This window comes from Podarcis erhardii (genome assembly GCF_964252035.2).
Source record: "Podarcis erhardii genome assembly, chromosome: 1".
Lineage (NCBI taxonomy): Eukaryota > Metazoa > Chordata > Lepidosauria > Squamata > Lacertidae > Podarcis > Podarcis erhardii.
Window position 1 is genome coordinate 21,553,113 of NC_138497.1, and position 16,744 is coordinate 21,569,856.

Below are 16,744 nucleotides of genomic sequence, written 5' to 3' on the forward strand. Positions count from 1 at the left end.
AAGAGGTCGATGGATCGGATTCATCCTCTGCAAGGAGATAAAAGGAGATGTGGTAGTGAGCGGATAGCTCACTCAGTACTAAAGAGACCAACCACAGCGTGGCCCTCCCCCTAGACCATCGTGTACAGGGGTGTAACCAGTCTGGACTTGATAACCAAGAGACTACAAATAGTAAAAACAACAAAAGCGAAAGTAGGGACCTGATCCTACAAAGCACTCAAGTAGCTCTCGATATATATCCATTTAATTGTATGCTGCCTTACTTAAATCAATCGACAGTGTGAAGAGAAACTTTAAGCTTTTACTAAATATCTATTGCAACACTCTGATTGCGATAAAGTTGCTTTGCATGGACCCCCAGCACACTAGACTCATGCTGACATTTTCTGACTCAGCTACCCCTAAAATGCTCTTGAAATATAAGGCCCTCTTACAGGACTATAATATTGAGTTGAGGCACGTTTTTAAAGACACAGAACGAAAACAACTACTGCCCAACTTGTCGAATAGCCAGACCGACCCCAAGCAATCAACTTGGGAATTTTGCCATAGGGCCATGATTCATTCGGAGGGGCCGTCAAATATGGAAACGTGCGGTGAACCCATCCGTAACACTCCCTTGGAGAGGAAAACATCAGAGTAAAAAGGCCAAACACACAAAGAACGCCAGCCCAATCTAGATAATTCAAAGATAGGACACTCCATTACGCCTTTGGCAGATCCAGAATTTCACCACTCTTTACCCCGGCTGGAATCTGATCAGCCAATGCCAAGTGACACTCCTCCGAAGGGAAATGTGACACACAGAAAGCAAGAGACAGATTTTATTGTCTTTGACGAAGACCCCCCGAAGGTCCCAGCAATTCACATAACACCGTCGATGCCAGGAAATCGGGAAAATGTTGCAACTCAACCCCGAGAACAGCAACACTGTGCATATCCTAAGAACGGTTGCATCACTACCGAACTAGTGGGAGAGCTGATAACAATTTCCCCACCACAATGAAGCCAATCCGGTTATGGAACGTGCAGTCTTCACATTATCTCGTGGAACTGTCAGGGAACTGCCATCGGAGCTAGAGGCGGAGGGAAGGCTCCAGAGGGATGCTGGAGAGGGTCCCAGTAGGGAGAGAGGCAGCCCATCTGCGGGGGAAGGAAATCAGCGTAACACCAGTGGAGAAGGGGGTCAGATGGGGGAATCGGAGAGGAGGCTTCAGGACTCTTCACCGGAGACCAGCGGGGAGAGCACAGGTACGCCGCTGCCCACGCCCTCCCTGCGCAGAAGACTTCCGCGCAGGGAGAGTAGGAGGAGACTTGGCGTCAAAGAACTTCTTTGCTGGAAGAGGTTCAAGAAACACCCACTGACGGATTCTGCCAGCGACTGAGACAGTCACGAAGTGAAGGGCTGGCCAGACAGAAAGGGTTCAACCAGGTACCCTAGCCAGGAGTGGTGGCAACATACGCACGAGCAACCCCTAGAACCATTGCAGCAATACGTCAGTCACCGACGTTGCTTTTGCGCAGCTCCAGAGAGGCAGCATGATGAGGCAAACCAGGGAAGCCGGAGAGACGGAGCAAGCAGCTGGAGTGCAAAATCTGGTAGAGAGGAACCGAGATTTGGAATAGCATGTGGCTCTCCTGATGGCGCGGCTGGATGAAAGATGGACTCAGGATGCACAGGTCAGACCCACCCCATCACAAGGAAGGTACCGGGGCTGGTACACAAGTTTGGGGGGAAACCCCAGGACTACAATGCGTTCCAAACGGAAATAGAGTACGCTTTGGAACTGCAGCATAATGACTTTGCTGATGATGGGGAAAGGGTGGCCTACATTGTGGGGCATTTGGAGGATGGGGCATGGGAATGGATCAGGCCCCTAATGGCGACGCAAAATGCTGCCTTGAAGGACCTTAGGAAATTTTTCCAGGCAATGAATGCGATGTATTCCAGTGAAGTGGAGCAAAGTGTGACCCGGCGAGAACTGATGGGGTGCAAGCAGGGGAGTCAGTCAGTTAGAGACTACTGGTCGCGCTTTGCAATGTTGATCCACCGGCTCGGGTGGGATCTGGACTCTGAACCGATTCAAATGTTGTTTGAGGAGAGGTTGTCCCCAACTGTGAAGGACGAGTTGTCCTGCGTGCCCCGCCCGCAGTCAATGGATCAGCTGACCAAGGCTGTGCTTGCGATTGGAGTGCGGCAGGAAGCGCGGGCTCAGGAGAAACGCGAAGTGAGAGGGGAACGTTGCCATGACTACCGCATTCCTGAAATACCGAGACAGCTTTCCCAGGCGGCTGAGCCAATGGAAATAGATGGCGCGCGAGAGAGAGGTTTCAAACTCAAGTGAAGGTCGCAAGAGGGAGGGAAAGGATTGGAAAACCACCAAGACGTGTTTCCTCTGCCAACGGACAGGACATTTTGCCAGGGTCTGCCCTCAAAGAAAGGCCTGGCAAGGGATGGTGGAGGCTGCTGGCTGTGAGGAGAAGGGGGAGGTAGGGCAGGCGCAGGGAAACGACTACGCCTGGCTGCCAACCTGCGGGGGCAGCAGCCAGGCCAGCAACCAATAGAAGTGCCCCAGCCTGACCCCTCCCCCAGGGCAGCTATAGCCATAGAAGTGGTCTAGAACTCCCGAATGGGCACCCAGTCAAAGTTGAGGGGCTGCTGGATTCGGGCAGCTCCTGCAATTTCTTCAGCAGGGACTTCGCTCTGGAGCACCAACTCCACCTGCTGCCCCTGGATTTTCCCTTGCAAGTGACCACCATCGATGGCAGGGAACTTCTGGGAGGGGAAGTAACACACCAGACCCCGCCAATGCGAATGAGGGTTTCCAGGCACACGGAGACCATTGCCTTTCACGTGGCCACACTGGCAGGACCCCCAATAATACTGGGGATGAGCTGGCTGGCACTGCATGATCCAGTAGTGTCATGGCATCAGCGGTCAGTCACCTTTGGGTCAGCTTACTGCTTGGAACACTGTCTGGAGTGGGGAAACCCAAGAATGACAGTGGCCAGGGTGGCTGGGCTAGCGGTGGAAACAAGAGGGGAGGTGCCACCACAATATGCTGACCTGAAGGAAGTCTTCAGCGAGAAGGAGGTGGATAGACTACCCCCCCCCATAGGCCCTTTGACTGCCAAATCAACTTACTCCCAGGGGCTCAGCTGCCGGTGGGTAAGCTGTATGCCATGTCTGACCGGGAGATGTAGGAGTTGCGGCAGTTTATTGACAAGAACCTGAAGAGGGGTTTCATAAGGGAATCAAAGGCGTGGGGGCAGTCTGGTGTTCTTTGTGGACAAAAAGGAGACTAATCAGCCTAGATTAGTCGTAGATTACAGGGGTTAAACCTGGTATCAGAACTTGTGACCTTCCCAATGCCCAGGATTGACGACATTTTAACACGGGTGAGGCAGGGGAAAATTTTTACCAAACTGGACCTCAGGGGAGCGTACAATTTGATTAGGATAAGGGAGGGGGATGAATGGAAAACCACCATGTTCACCCCCCTGGGGGCTTTTGAGTATTTAGTCATGCCATTTGGATTACAATCGGGCTCCGCCTGCTTTCAAGCATTCATGCACCACGTGTTGAGGCCCCTGCTGTACAAGAACTGCGTAGCCTTTTTGGACAACGTCTTAATCTATTCGGACAATGAGAAGCAACATGTCAGAGACGTCAGGGAAGTGCTAAAGAGACTGCAGAAGCACCAGTTGTGGGTCAAGCTGAAAAAATGCCAATTTCATGCCAGAGAGGTCGAGTTTCTGGGGTACAAGTTGTCAGACAAGGGCCTAGCTATGGACCCAAGCTAGGTGCAGGCAGTGCTGGAATGGAAGGCCCCCAAAACCCAGAAGGATGTGCAGAGGTTCCTAGGGTTCAGCAACTTCTACAGGAAGTTCATCAAGAACTTCGCCCACTTGACAGCACCCATCACAGATTGTCTCAGTAGCAAAAAGAAGTTCGCCTGGACAGAAAGTGCCCAGCAATCCTTTGAAAGACTGAAGAAGGTGTTTGCTTCGGAAGAGCAGCTCCTGCACGTTGATCTGGAGAAGCCCATGAGGCTGGAGACCGACGCGTCTGACCAAGCCATTGGGGCGGTACTTTTGCAGCCAGGGGCCAAGCAGGGCTGGAGGCCGTGTGCCTTTTTCTCGAGGAAGCTGAGCAAGTTGGAGCAAAACTATACGGTGTATGACCGCGAACTGCTTGCGATCTATGCGGCGTTTCGCCGATGGAGACATCTGTTAATAGGGGCGCAGCACAAGATCCAGGTTTGTACTGACCACAAGAACTTGGAATACTGGAGGACCGCGCGAGTACTCAACCAGAGACAGATTCGATGGGCACAGGAGTTCTCCAAGTTTTCCTTTTAGATCCGATACGTGCCGGGAGAGGAAAACGTAAGAGCAGATGTTCTCTCCCGGAAGCCGGAGTACATGGAAGGAGAGGGACCACCGGAGATCCGACACGTGTTCCCCGAGGACCGATGGGTGTGTGGGGGAACGTTGGTTGGGAAACGAGAACTGTCCGGGCTTACTAGAAACGACGTGTTTGCTCAAACTAAAATCAGGGAACTCCGAGACGGAAGGGAAAACCATGGAGGGTTTGAGGAAAAGGAAGGGCTACTGTACTATAAGGGGGCGCTGTATGTACCTGGGGAGACCTTGAGGGGGAAGGTACTCAAACAACTCCACGGCAACCCAACAGCTGGGCACTTTGGACAGCACAAAACCATGCTGCTCATCACCAGGCTGTTCTGGTGGCCAAGGGTGAGGGAAGATGTACTGGAATATGTACGGGGGTGCGACCACTGCCAGAGGGCAAATGGGGAGAAGGTTGCCCCTGCAGGGTTACTGGAACCCTTACCCACACCGGGAAGACCCTGGGAGGTGGTGTCCATTGATTTTATGACAGATTTGCCCAAGTCAAGGGGGAAGACAGCAGTCATGGTAGTAGTCGATCTACTGACGAAGATGTGCCATTTCATAGCTTGCTCACATGCGGTGACGGCAGAGGAGACAGCCAGGTTGTTTGTGGATCACATCTTCAGGCTGCATGGGGCTCCCTCGAGGGTCATCTCAGATCGCTGGAAACAATTTACTTCCCGGTTCTAGAGGAAGCTCATGAGTTTGCTTCAGGTCGAAGTGGGCTTCTCGACGGTGAGACACCCAGAAACCAATGGACAAGCCGAAAGAGCGAACAGTATACTCCAGCAATACCTACGCTGCTACGTCAGCAAGAGACAGAACGATTGGGTAGAGAAACTAGCGCTGGCTGAATTTGCGTACAATAACGCTGAACATGTGTCCACGGGAATGAGCCCGTTCATGGCCAATTATGGGTGTCACCCCAGGGCCTTCCCAGGGAAGGGGGAGGAAGGATAGAGTGTACCTGCGGCAGAGCAGTTTGTGGAAGAAATGGAGGCCTTGCACCAGCAACTCAAGATGAACTTGGAGCGGGCCAAGGAAGTTTAAAAGAGGCAGGCAGACAAGCACCGTCGGGAGGGGGAGGCCATACGGGTGGGAGACCGAGTGTGGTTGTCAACCCAAGGGTTACCCCTAAAGGGAGGGTGCAAGAAGTTGCAGCCAAGGCGGTTGGGACCTTTTGAGGTAACACAGCAGGTGAACTCTGTGGCATTCAAGCTCAAGTTGCCTGACAGCATGGAGATACATCCGGTGTTCCATAGGTCCCTACTCTCACTGTACAGGGAGGGGCGGGAATTCCCGGGGCGGGAGGGAGGAGTCACGACCCACCAGCAGGTAGAGGAGAGGGAACACCACAACCAAGCCACGGAAATACTCGATTCAAGGTGGCGAGGGCGCCAGGTGGAGTACTTGGTAGCTTGGGAGGGAGAACCCAGGTCAGAAAACACGTGGGTCCCCGCTGAGGCGATCAATGATGGGTATCTAGTGGAAGAATTCCACAGCCTGTTCCCAGATAAACCAAAACCACTAGCGAGATTCTGGGAGGAAGAATTTGGAACCACAGACGATGAAGAGGACTTTATGGGTTTTCCTGCCTCCGAAGAGGAGGGAGGGGAGGTGTCAGAGGGAAAAGAATCAAACTGGGAGGCCCACCCCACGGGAAGAGATCGGAGCGTGTGGGAAGCAGGTTTTGAATCCCCAGAGGATGGCGACACCTCCTTCAGGGGATTCCCCACATCGTCGGCTGAGGAAAGGGACAAGGTTGGATCAGAAAGTCGGGCCGGGGGTGGAGGGGGTCCTGGGGGGGGGAGGAGGATGTCAGGGAACTGCCATTGGACCTAGAGGCGGAGGGAAGGCTCCAGAGGGATGCCAGAGAGGGTCCCAGTAGGGAGAGAGGCAGCCCATCTGCGGGGGAAGGAAATCAGCGTAACACCAGTGGAGAAGGGGGTCAGATGGGGGAATCGGAGAGGAGGCTTCAGGACTCTTCACCGGAGACCAGCGGGGAGAGCACAGGTATGCCGCTGCCCACGCCCTCCCTGCGCAGAAGACTTCCGCGCAGGGAGAGTAGGAGGAGACTTGGCGTCAAAGAACTTCTTTTCTGGAAGAGGTTCAAGAAACGCCCACAGACGGATTCTGCCAGTGACTGAGACAGTCACGAAGTGAAGGGCTGACCAGACAGAAAGGGTTCAACCAGGTAACCTAGCTAGGAGTGGCGGCAACTTACGCACGAGCAACCCCTAGAACCATTACAGCCACTTAATAAAAATTATTTTTATTTTTTTATTTTTTAAAAAAAGGCCACACAACCAGGGGAAGAGTTAGACAGCTTTGAGATTGCAGCTGATAATAATAAAATTCTGTTAACCTGATCTTTCAAATGGCACAGGTGTCTACACCCCCCCCCCAAATGATCCTGGAGTGAATGCTAAAGAGCACACTTAAAATAAACAACATATTTTTTAAGATTGTGAGAAAAGAAAGAAAAACGCCAAGTGATTTTGCAGACAATTCAATCAGTGTTTTATTTGTTCGGTTTGGGAACATGTGACAGTAATCACTCTGATACCTAAAAGCATCTTATCAATCATGCTACAAATTGGATACTCCATGTTTTCTGTGCTGCAACACAAGTTGAGCAATCATGCCTCAGTAGGATTCGTGACTTTTGCCATAACGATGATGGTATCAGTTTCCTCGTCAACAGTCACAAACAGAAAGGGGGCATTGAATACCAGTACAAGAGGAAGGGAGGTAGGACCAATTTCAATAGCAGTAGTAGCTGCAGCTTCAGTGCCATCATCGTCAACATTTAAATAAGCTTCGTGAATAGCCTGCAAAGACATACAACAAAAATTAGTGCAAGATTGTGTCTGACTCAGGGTTTTATCATGAGAAAATCTAGGCCTTCAAAACAAATAAATCCACTAAATGTCTTAAGAAACAACATTATGTGGTCGTTTCTCACTCTGATTGCCTATTGATATGGTTCCTCTAACCAGTTCTAAGCATCATATTTGTGTATCAGTCAGCCTCAAGGAACTGGTGGAATTTTCTGAAAATCTTGATGTCAATCTTCTTCATAATTATTTTTTCCTAGTTCTTGTCTCTCTGCCTTACTGTTGATGAGAAGCAAGATCCCAATCCCAGGCTCATTATGCTAAAAATATGCACACTTCTTTCATATATACATCATATATAATATTACCCTATTACTCCTATAATATTATTAACACTAGCTTTCCAAAAGTAGCCAACCCATAAACAGATAAATACAAAAGTTTATATAACTGGATAAAAGACATATTTAGTAATACACTTTAAAATTATGCTGCATAATACACACAGCATATGGTGCATCAGCACTATATTATATTGTATTTTAAAATGGGATTTTAGAGTTTTTTGGTTTTTTTGAATGTAGATTTTCAATTTCATTGTTCTGTGTGGCACAATGACAATAAAGATATCGTATATATCGTAAAAAAAATTACAGTGCCTGAGCAGGTCAGTCTAAAGCAGGTATGTGATAAATGATACTGTCTGCACAAAGCTTGCAAATATATCAGATTTCTCCTCCTTCTCCAATGCTAACTGCAGTCTTTGCAAATCAATTGGTACCGAATCATCTGCTCTTGAAAATTCTGTGTCAGAGGTGGGGAAACTGTTGCCCTCCTGATGTTTTTGGATCCCATCAGCCCCAGATAGCATGTTCAAGGGAAGAGGGCGAGCTGGGGCTTAAGAGTCTCTCCATCAGTTCTGTTGGGAGACCAGCTCCATTGGGGCTCCCCCCTCAACTGTCATCAAGCACCACTCATGCCATTAGGCTATAGCAGAGGGAGAGATGGGTTTTTGGTGCCTCTTATCCTAGCTGGAATAGCAAATATTTTTGGCTCCTCTTCTCCATGAGAGATGGGATTGTGGTTCAATGACCCCAAATTATGTTCACTTGAGGGTACCTCTGGTGGAAAATGGAGGGGACCTTCCAAAGTGGCTCTGGCTTTCACTGCAGGCCTAAATTCTGCCCAGCGCACCCCCTTCCATGAGATTCAGGAAACTTTTATTTTAGTGGAAGATCCAGCCTGCACCCCAGGCCACAGTTGACGGCACGGTTTCTAGTCAAGTGGACAATGCTGTGGCCTGTAATCCAAATGTGCACCACAACGTCTCCTGAAAGCAAAAGAAGGTAACAAAGCCAGGTCTGGTATACCGTGAACAATCACAAGGTCTTACAAATATATCTCTTAAAAGTATCAGACTTCCACTGCCCCAAGTCCTTCATCCTTTCAGCTGAGAGTCTCAAATGCATTGCTGTGGTAGCGGCCCCAATCTGAAAGGAGTTGGCCATGAATTCAGCTGGGGGTAAACCACAGACAGCAATTGCCCTTCGCATAGCGCGCATGAAGATGGACTATATTTATTGACTTTTGATCAAAATGATTGCATTAATTGTACTGCATCTGAGTCTAACATGATTTCTCTTGCAGGTGTGATGAAGGACGTCCAGAAGGCGATGAAAGTTAACAGTGCATTTCAGCGAATGTATGCTGATGTAATTGGTCTTCTAGCACCATCTAGAGGCAATGCAAGATATTATCTTGTGTGTGTTGATTATTTCTCTCATTATGTGTGGATATACATATTGCAGAATCCAAAAGAAGCCTTAGAAAGGTTTAAAGAGTTTTGTGACAAGGTTAAAAATGTTCATGATGCTAACATTGATTGTCTTTTCACAGATGAAAAGCCAGTTTTTCTTTTACAGGATTTTCAGGATTTCCTGGATAAGCAAGGGATAAAGCACAAGGTTGCTGTTTCTGCAGGTGCATGGAACAAAAGTGTCTGTGTAAGAGTGAACAAAGAATTGCAGGATGGCATGAAGGCGCAATTGCTGAGTTCACATTTGCCACATGAGTATTGGGCTGAATCTTTATTGTGTTATTGTTACACTTGGTTGAGAAAGGTTTCAAAAGGTTTGGGAAGTTCTCCTTTTGAAAAGCTATTTCATAGAAAACTTTCTGTTGCCCATTTTAAGGTTTTTGGATCTCATGTGAAGTCTGATGCTCCAGGTGGAGTAAAGAATGCTAGAGGCATTTTTGTGGGTTATGAAAAGGGTCTCTACAGTGTAATTTTGTCTGAATCTGGTCAGGTGATTCTCACAAAATTTCTAGAGAGTGCTCCTGAACAGGAGAGAGTAATTGTTCACACATTTCCCACTGAGGACAATTCAGATGATGATGATGATTTTACTGATCACAGTGGTACTGAGAGTGACAGTGATAGCTCAAAGAGCTCAGTTGACAGAGTCATTGAAAGGAAATCTCACACTATGGCTAGACCTTCACAAGTGAAGGATGAACCACTGTTTACTATTGGAACTGGTTCTCCAAAGAGTCCTGAGACTGAACCAGTGAGCAGAGAGGATCAGCACCTCATACGCAGGTCTGAGAGAGTTACAAAGGGCGTACCACCCAAGAGGTATTCCAAAGAGTTTGCTAACTCAGCTGTTGCATGCGTTACTATTGTTGACAACTCAAGACAGGTTGAAGCTGTGTCTAAGTCAGAGACAAAGACACAACAGGGAGTTGCTAAGCATAACACTACATTCTCTAGCCAAGGTAATGCAGATGCACTCATTCCTTGGAAGTCAGACAACCAGAGAGGTACACTGGTGAAACCGACGGGTAGTTCCAAGGGTGGAACTGAAACAACAGGGGATTGTTATATGTATAACAGCTGTTTGTTTTCTTCTCTGGATCAAGCTTTGTTCGCAGCACACATTGATTCATATGGGGGAGTATGTTACAATATGGATGCAATGCAGCTGCAAACTGCTAGCTTGAAAACATCACATGATGGAATGTTGGGACTGTTCCGTGGGAAACAGAGGGACAGTCAATTCACAGGGCAATGCACCGGAATTAGCTCAGAGTGTAATATGAGCTCTTCTGCTTGTTCTTGTACAGGAAGTACAGGAAGTCTTTGTCACTCGACTGCTGGAGCTTGAAGAGAGCAGTCATGTTTTCTGTAATGTTGCAAAGACAGAAATAAAAGCATGTAAAAACGTTTCTGTCTATCTCCTTTTCCCTGCCGGGAGAGCAGGAGGGAGGGGTGTGTTCTTCCCACACTGAGAAGAATCGCCTATCGAGACCTAGCCTGGATCTTGCTGGGGAATGCAGCTAGGGAGGTTAACAGGAGACCAAGCCGGGTGCCTGGGAGTGTTGCCAGTTACTCCCGATATAGGCTTGATTTCCGACACAGCTTGCTTCCAGGCTTGCTTATAAGAACATTTTCTTTTAATGTGAAGAGTGTCTGGTTCACAAAAAAGCATCCAATGTCAGGGGCTGGTCTGAATCATATGCCAGAGACTGGTCTGACTCTGAAGATGGGGGAATGCAGTCGCAGACAGTTCAGCCTGTAACAGGGAAAGAAGGAGAGGATTCATCTTCCTTCAACATTCCCAGAAGCATATTTAGAGGCCACACAGTCAGGGGAAGAGTTAGACAGCTTTAAGATTGAAGCTAGGCATGAGAGATAATAATAAAATACTGTTAACCTGATCTTTCAAATGGCACAGGTGTCTACATCCGCAAATTATCATGGAGTGAATGCTAGAGAGCACACTTAAAATAAACCATATATTTTTTAAGACTTCTGGTTTGACCCGCAGACAGCGAGGAAGCACGGAAAACCCCGTCGGGGTTTTTCCAGCAACACGGGGGCTTGGGGAAGTCGCTAGGCACTGCGCACCCCAAAAATCTCAAGGGGGGACCCTTGAGGGACAGGCTTCCCAGCAGCGGAGGAGCGGCTTCGTCTTTTTTTCGAGGTTTTCCCTTAGAAGAACTCGAGGACGGCAAGACTGCGAACGCAAATGGGAGAGCACCGACCCTGTGTTGTGATGCCTGTAGCTTTCCCTGAGAAGCGCGACGAATCTCCAGAAAGATAAGAATAAAACCCTTGGCGAAAGTGGAACATCTACATCCCAAAATTTGGAAAATTGGACCAAGTGGTTTTTGGATGTCTTAAGACTGAAAACAAGGAAGTCATCCCGGCTGAGGGGGAAAAATGGCGCAGGAAATAAAGTCGCAAGAAGGAGAAAGGAAGTGTCTTGTTGCCTATCTGAGTGAGTACAAATAATAAAAAAAGCCCACAGCTTCTTTCTTCACTGTGGCAGATTAACTTTTCAATTACAAAGTAACCAATAAGGAATTGACTAGAGACTTTGAACATCTTTATGCTGGAAAGTTAAGAGCTAAAGAGTAACCGCGTCCATTTATTTCAACTGAGTTGCAGCCAAGCGGACTGTTTAAGAGAATTTGACAAGGCTTTAAGGAGATTGAAAAGAAAGACTGCATGAAAATTCTACCCCCTCCTCTCTGTCGGATTAAAAGAGATCACGATTAGAAAGGGAATGTATAAGAACTGTGGATGTGCTGTAAGGGATAAAGGAAAGAGGGACCTAAATTAAAATCAGCTTTATTCTCCTGCCTCTCCTCGGCACACAAAGCAAATAAGTGACCATCCCTCTGTCTACTTTTATATTAGTTGTTTTGTTTTTGAAACCTTATTTAGTTTCCCTTCATTAAGTAGCGCAAAAGATCTGGGGACCACTGAGCTATACCGGTCTCTCTCTTCTGTCACTTTGTTTTACCTTTGGAGGGATCTTACTTTGCTTTTCTTTGGAGGGACTGTTTAGAACTTTCTATTTTTATGATCGATGAAACGATAGTGCAGGGGGCACTCTGACACAGTCTGAGTTGGAAAGAGCTAGAAGATTCCAGACTTTGTCCCCAGTGGAGAAAATTGGAAATTACACCCCACTCTTCGTCTTAAGCCTTGGTATACTGAATTCACCCTTCTCACTACAACTTAAACTCACTTTTCTAAATTAAAACTTTTTCGACCTGGCAAAGTTGAATGGACTTTGGACTTTGGACTTACATATTCCTTTAAGGATTCTGAATTCACTTAAGGAGCTTTAATATTGAAGATATTTGGATAGTCTGATATCTGCATAAAATAAATTACGACTATATATTTTGAGATCCTACTTCGGAAGGGTACTGAAGTAATAATTTATCGTGGAAGAAGCCAGTGGGATTGAGCCGACAAGTGGCGGAAGACATCAGAATTATCTAGACCTGTGTTGAATTGACCAGGACTATTTATTAATTATGTTTTTTCCATAGAATATCTGATAACTATTCTTTCTCTACTAGAACATTTGGTAATTAATTCCTCTCTACAAGAACATTACCTTTTCTTACTTTTTTGTTTTCTTCTTCTTTCTTTTTTTATCATATATATTTGGTGAAAAACACGCAAATATGGTTTTTATTTTCAAGAATTAAAACCTCTGGGTTCCTTTTAGGAAAAAAATTAAGTTCTATCAGAGGTTTAAGTTTGGGGTTTTTTTGTTGTTGTTCTTTTCCTTTCTTCTCATTTGCTTTGTTTCTCTTCTGGGAAAGATCTTTAATTTAAATATTAAAGTTCCTAATGCTGCGTAGTTGGATTAAAATATAATCTATATAAGATGACCTAAAGTAATAGATATTTCAGCATTAGCAAACTTATTGTGGATTCAGAGAAGAAACTCCGGTATATTTTTTGGTTATATGATGTTTATTATTTAGATCTGACGGGGTTTGCTTCAAGTCTTGGGGATAAAGACTCCCCTCAGATTTGAATACTGGGAGGAATATATTGGAACACATAGGATCTAGAAGAAAAAGGAGAGAGAGACTGTGAGCCCTCTAAGGGAGAGACTAGGAAATAAAACTGATAACTTGGGAAAACAACGTAAAATGTTGGGGGGAAATGGGAAAAAGGTATCAGGGACCCCTGGGGAAAGGAAGGCATCCAGACAAGAGGAAATCAAAGATTTAGATATCTTGTGGTTAAAGATTAAAGAGGAATTTAAACAAAGTGAGGCACATATGGAAAATAAATTAGGAGAGGTGCAGGAGATGATAGACAAAAAATAGAAGGGGCCGTTGGAGAGCTTTCTAGTAAAATTCAAGACCTGACAGTTAAGTCAAAATCAATCGAAGAAACAAACAGGAAAATTCAAAAGGAGATGAAGGAACAAAAGAAAGAGACAGAAAAAATAAAGGAGGAAATAAGAGAATGGAATAATAGACAAGACCAACTGTCAGATAGCTTAGCCATGGTAGAAATGCGACAGAAACAGTTTAACTTAAAATTTAGAGGAGTGGGTGAAGAAGCAAACGAGAATGTGAAAGACAAAATGACTAGAGAGCTTGCAAAATGGTTAGAAGTAAAAGAGGAAGAGGTGGCCTACACGATAGATAAGGCATTCAGAATTAGAGGGAAAACACAGCAACCAAAATCCAAAAAACTTGCTGGCGACTGCTTAGTGGTCTTCAATTCAATTGAGATGAAAAATATGATTCTAAGACTAAGCTATAAAAAAAACCTTATAATTGAAGGAAGACTGATTATTATTTATAAAGAAATTCCAATTAGGCTCTTACGCAAAAGGGACGGATACAGACAAATAGCAAGTATTTTGAGAAGGAATGCCATATCGTATAGATGGGAATTCCCAGAAGGGATTACCTTCTATTACAAGGATAAGAGATTTAGATTGATGAGTACCCAAGAAGCTGATAAATTCTTGAGAAGATACGAGAAGGAACTTGGGAAAATGGAAGAAAGGTTGGAAGAGGGAGAGAGATTTACAGAGGTGAGAGAGAAGAAGAGAAGGAAGGAGAAGGGGAAGGAGAAAGGAGAGAAGGAGAGAGAAGAGGAAGAAGTAGAAGAAGAAAAAGAGGAAGAGGGGGCTGAGGGAGGAGAAGAAGAGGAAGAAAATGAGGAAGAAACTACAAGGAACAGGAAAGTTAGACTATAAGCTTGTGCACGCATGTAATAAGAACTAGAAAATAATCTGTTTACTACAAAGGAATTTCAGAAATAGACTGGAAAGAGAAGCTGCTGAATTACAACTTATCACCAAACTTAAAACCATGGAGAAACCTGGTCTGAACAAAGACCTTGGATTCTTATCTCATTATACATGACAAAGCCATTTTTCACCTTTTCACCCCTTGCTTTTTCCTGTAAGACCTATTGCAGTCGTTAAGAGTCGTCAACAGGCTCATCACAGCTATCTGCCAATCACCCATTCCCACCACCCTTCTGAGTAATACCCCTCCCCACCTTCTCACTATATAGAAGGGTCTGGAAACTTCTGTTTCAGTGTATCTGAAGAAGTGTGCATGCACACGAAAGCTCATACCAAGAACTGACTTAGTTGGTCTTTAAGGTGCTACTGGAAGGAATTTGTTTTGTTTTAGAAAATAATCGTATACGATAATGACTCTTAAAATCCTATCTTGGAATGTGAACGGACTAAATGACAAATCTAAAAGGAAGAAAGTTCTGAAGGTTTTGATGAAAAAGAATGTTGATGTGATATGCTGTCAGGAAACACACGTGGCCAAAAAACACAAACATATTCTGATAAATAAAAGGTTGGGGACTGAATTTATCAACTCAGATATAAACAAAAAAGAGGAGTGGTGATGTATGCAAAAGAAAAAGGAGACCCCAAATTAATATGTAAAGATGAGGAAGGGAGAATCGTGGGGGTACAGATTATCCATCAGGGAGAAAAATTAAACGTGGTAAATGTTTATGCCCCAAACACGAATAAAGCAGATTTTTTTTAAAAAAAATGGAACAAATATTATTGGACCTAGAGTCTGTCTCGCCAGAGTGGTGCATGCTCTGGTTATCTCCCGCTTGGACTACTGCAATGCACTGTATGTGGGCTACCTTTGAAGTTGACTTGGAAACTACAACTAATCCAGAATGCGGCAGCTAGACTGGTGACTGGGAGCGGCCACCGAGACCATATAACACCGGTCTTGAAAGACCTACATTGGCTCCCAGTATGTTTCCGAGCACAATTCAAAGTGTTGGTGCTGGCCTTTAAAGCCCTAAACGGCCTCGGTCCAGTATACCTGAAGGAGCGTCTCCACCCCCATCATTCTGCCCGGACGCTGAGGTCCAGCGCCGAGGGCCTTCTGGCGGTTCCCTCGTTGCGAGAAGCAAAGCTACAGGGAACCAGGCAGAAGGCCTTCTCGGTAGTGGCGCCCGCCCTGTGGAACGCCCTTCCAGCAGATGTCAAAGCGATAAACAACTACCTGATATTCAGAAGACATCTTAAGACAGCCCTGTTCAGGGAAGTTTTTAACGTGTGATATTTTACAGTATTTTTGGTTTTTATGGAAGCCAGAGTGGCTGGGAAGGCCCAGCCAGATGGGCGGGGTATAAATAATAAATTATTATTATTATTATTATTATTATCATCATCATCATCATCATCATCATCATCATAAATTGATCCTATTAGGTGACTTAAATGGAGTTCCAATACCAGAGTTAGACAGAAGTGTAAAAAAGAAAAAATTGAGTCAAGGGAAACTACCTAGATCATTTAAAAACCTTGAAGAAAAGTTAGACTTGGTGGATATTTGGAGATACAAAAACCCATTGACAAAACAATTTACACATTTTTCAGAGCCTCACCAGAGCTGGGGTAGAATAGACCAGATCTGGGTATCAAGAGAACTAGTAACAAGAGTTGAAAAATGTGAAATACAACCCAGAACTCTTTCTGATCATAATTCAATATCTTTGGAAATTAAATGTGGAGTTCAGGGCATGTCCATTAAACTTTAATTAGTTTAATGTTAAGTAAACGTCCAGTGCGCTTCCAACGCCATAAATCTTATCTCAGCAGAGAATTTCGTGCAGCGGTTGAAGAAGGCAGGAGAGTCAGTACCTTTCAATGAAGAATCCTGGAGCAAGCACTTTGGAACTAAGGAAAAAAACTTTATTTACAAAAGCAAAAACCCTGGCGATAAAGCACACATGCTTTTATCTCCGGCATAAAGAAAAAACTTTACTCTAAACTTAACTCATATCAGCAAGGGGGGAAGAGGGAGAGAAACACGTGTGAACTGACTATTTATACAAACCAACTCACATTCCTGGATGCTTAATGACTTCCACCTGCTCAGTGATTAGAGCGACTTGTTACCTCTTAACCCTTTAGTACCAACACCCCCTCTCGCTCGTAACACTGAGCTGTACCAACCTTAATTCAAATTTAAACCTGAACAGAAATATTTATGAGATTGCGGACTCAAGGCTTTTGTAAAACCGTCTGCGAGATTTTCTTGGCTTGGACAATACTTTAGTTCAATTAAACCTTGTTTTACACTTTGGCATACATTTTGATAACGGATATCCAAGTGTTTTGTGTGTGCCTTGAATTGACCTGATTTAGCTAGTTTAATACAAGGTTGAT

The 16,744-nt window shown here is 45.4% G+C and overlaps 1 protein-coding gene across 1 annotated transcript in view; it reads right to left on the reverse strand.

Annotated features, from left to right (window-relative positions):
* Positions 1–6,921: 6,921 nt before the first annotated feature.
* LOC309343043 (alpha-1-antiproteinase S-like) overlaps positions 6,922–16,744 on the reverse strand; it is a 29,065-nt gene continuing 19,242 nt past the window's right edge. The window contains 1 exon segment of the mRNA XM_081864181.1: positions 6,922–7,244. Within this exon segment, the coding sequence (XP_081720307.1) occupies positions 7,053–7,244 (192 nt within the window). The 3' untranslated portion in view covers positions 6,922–7,052.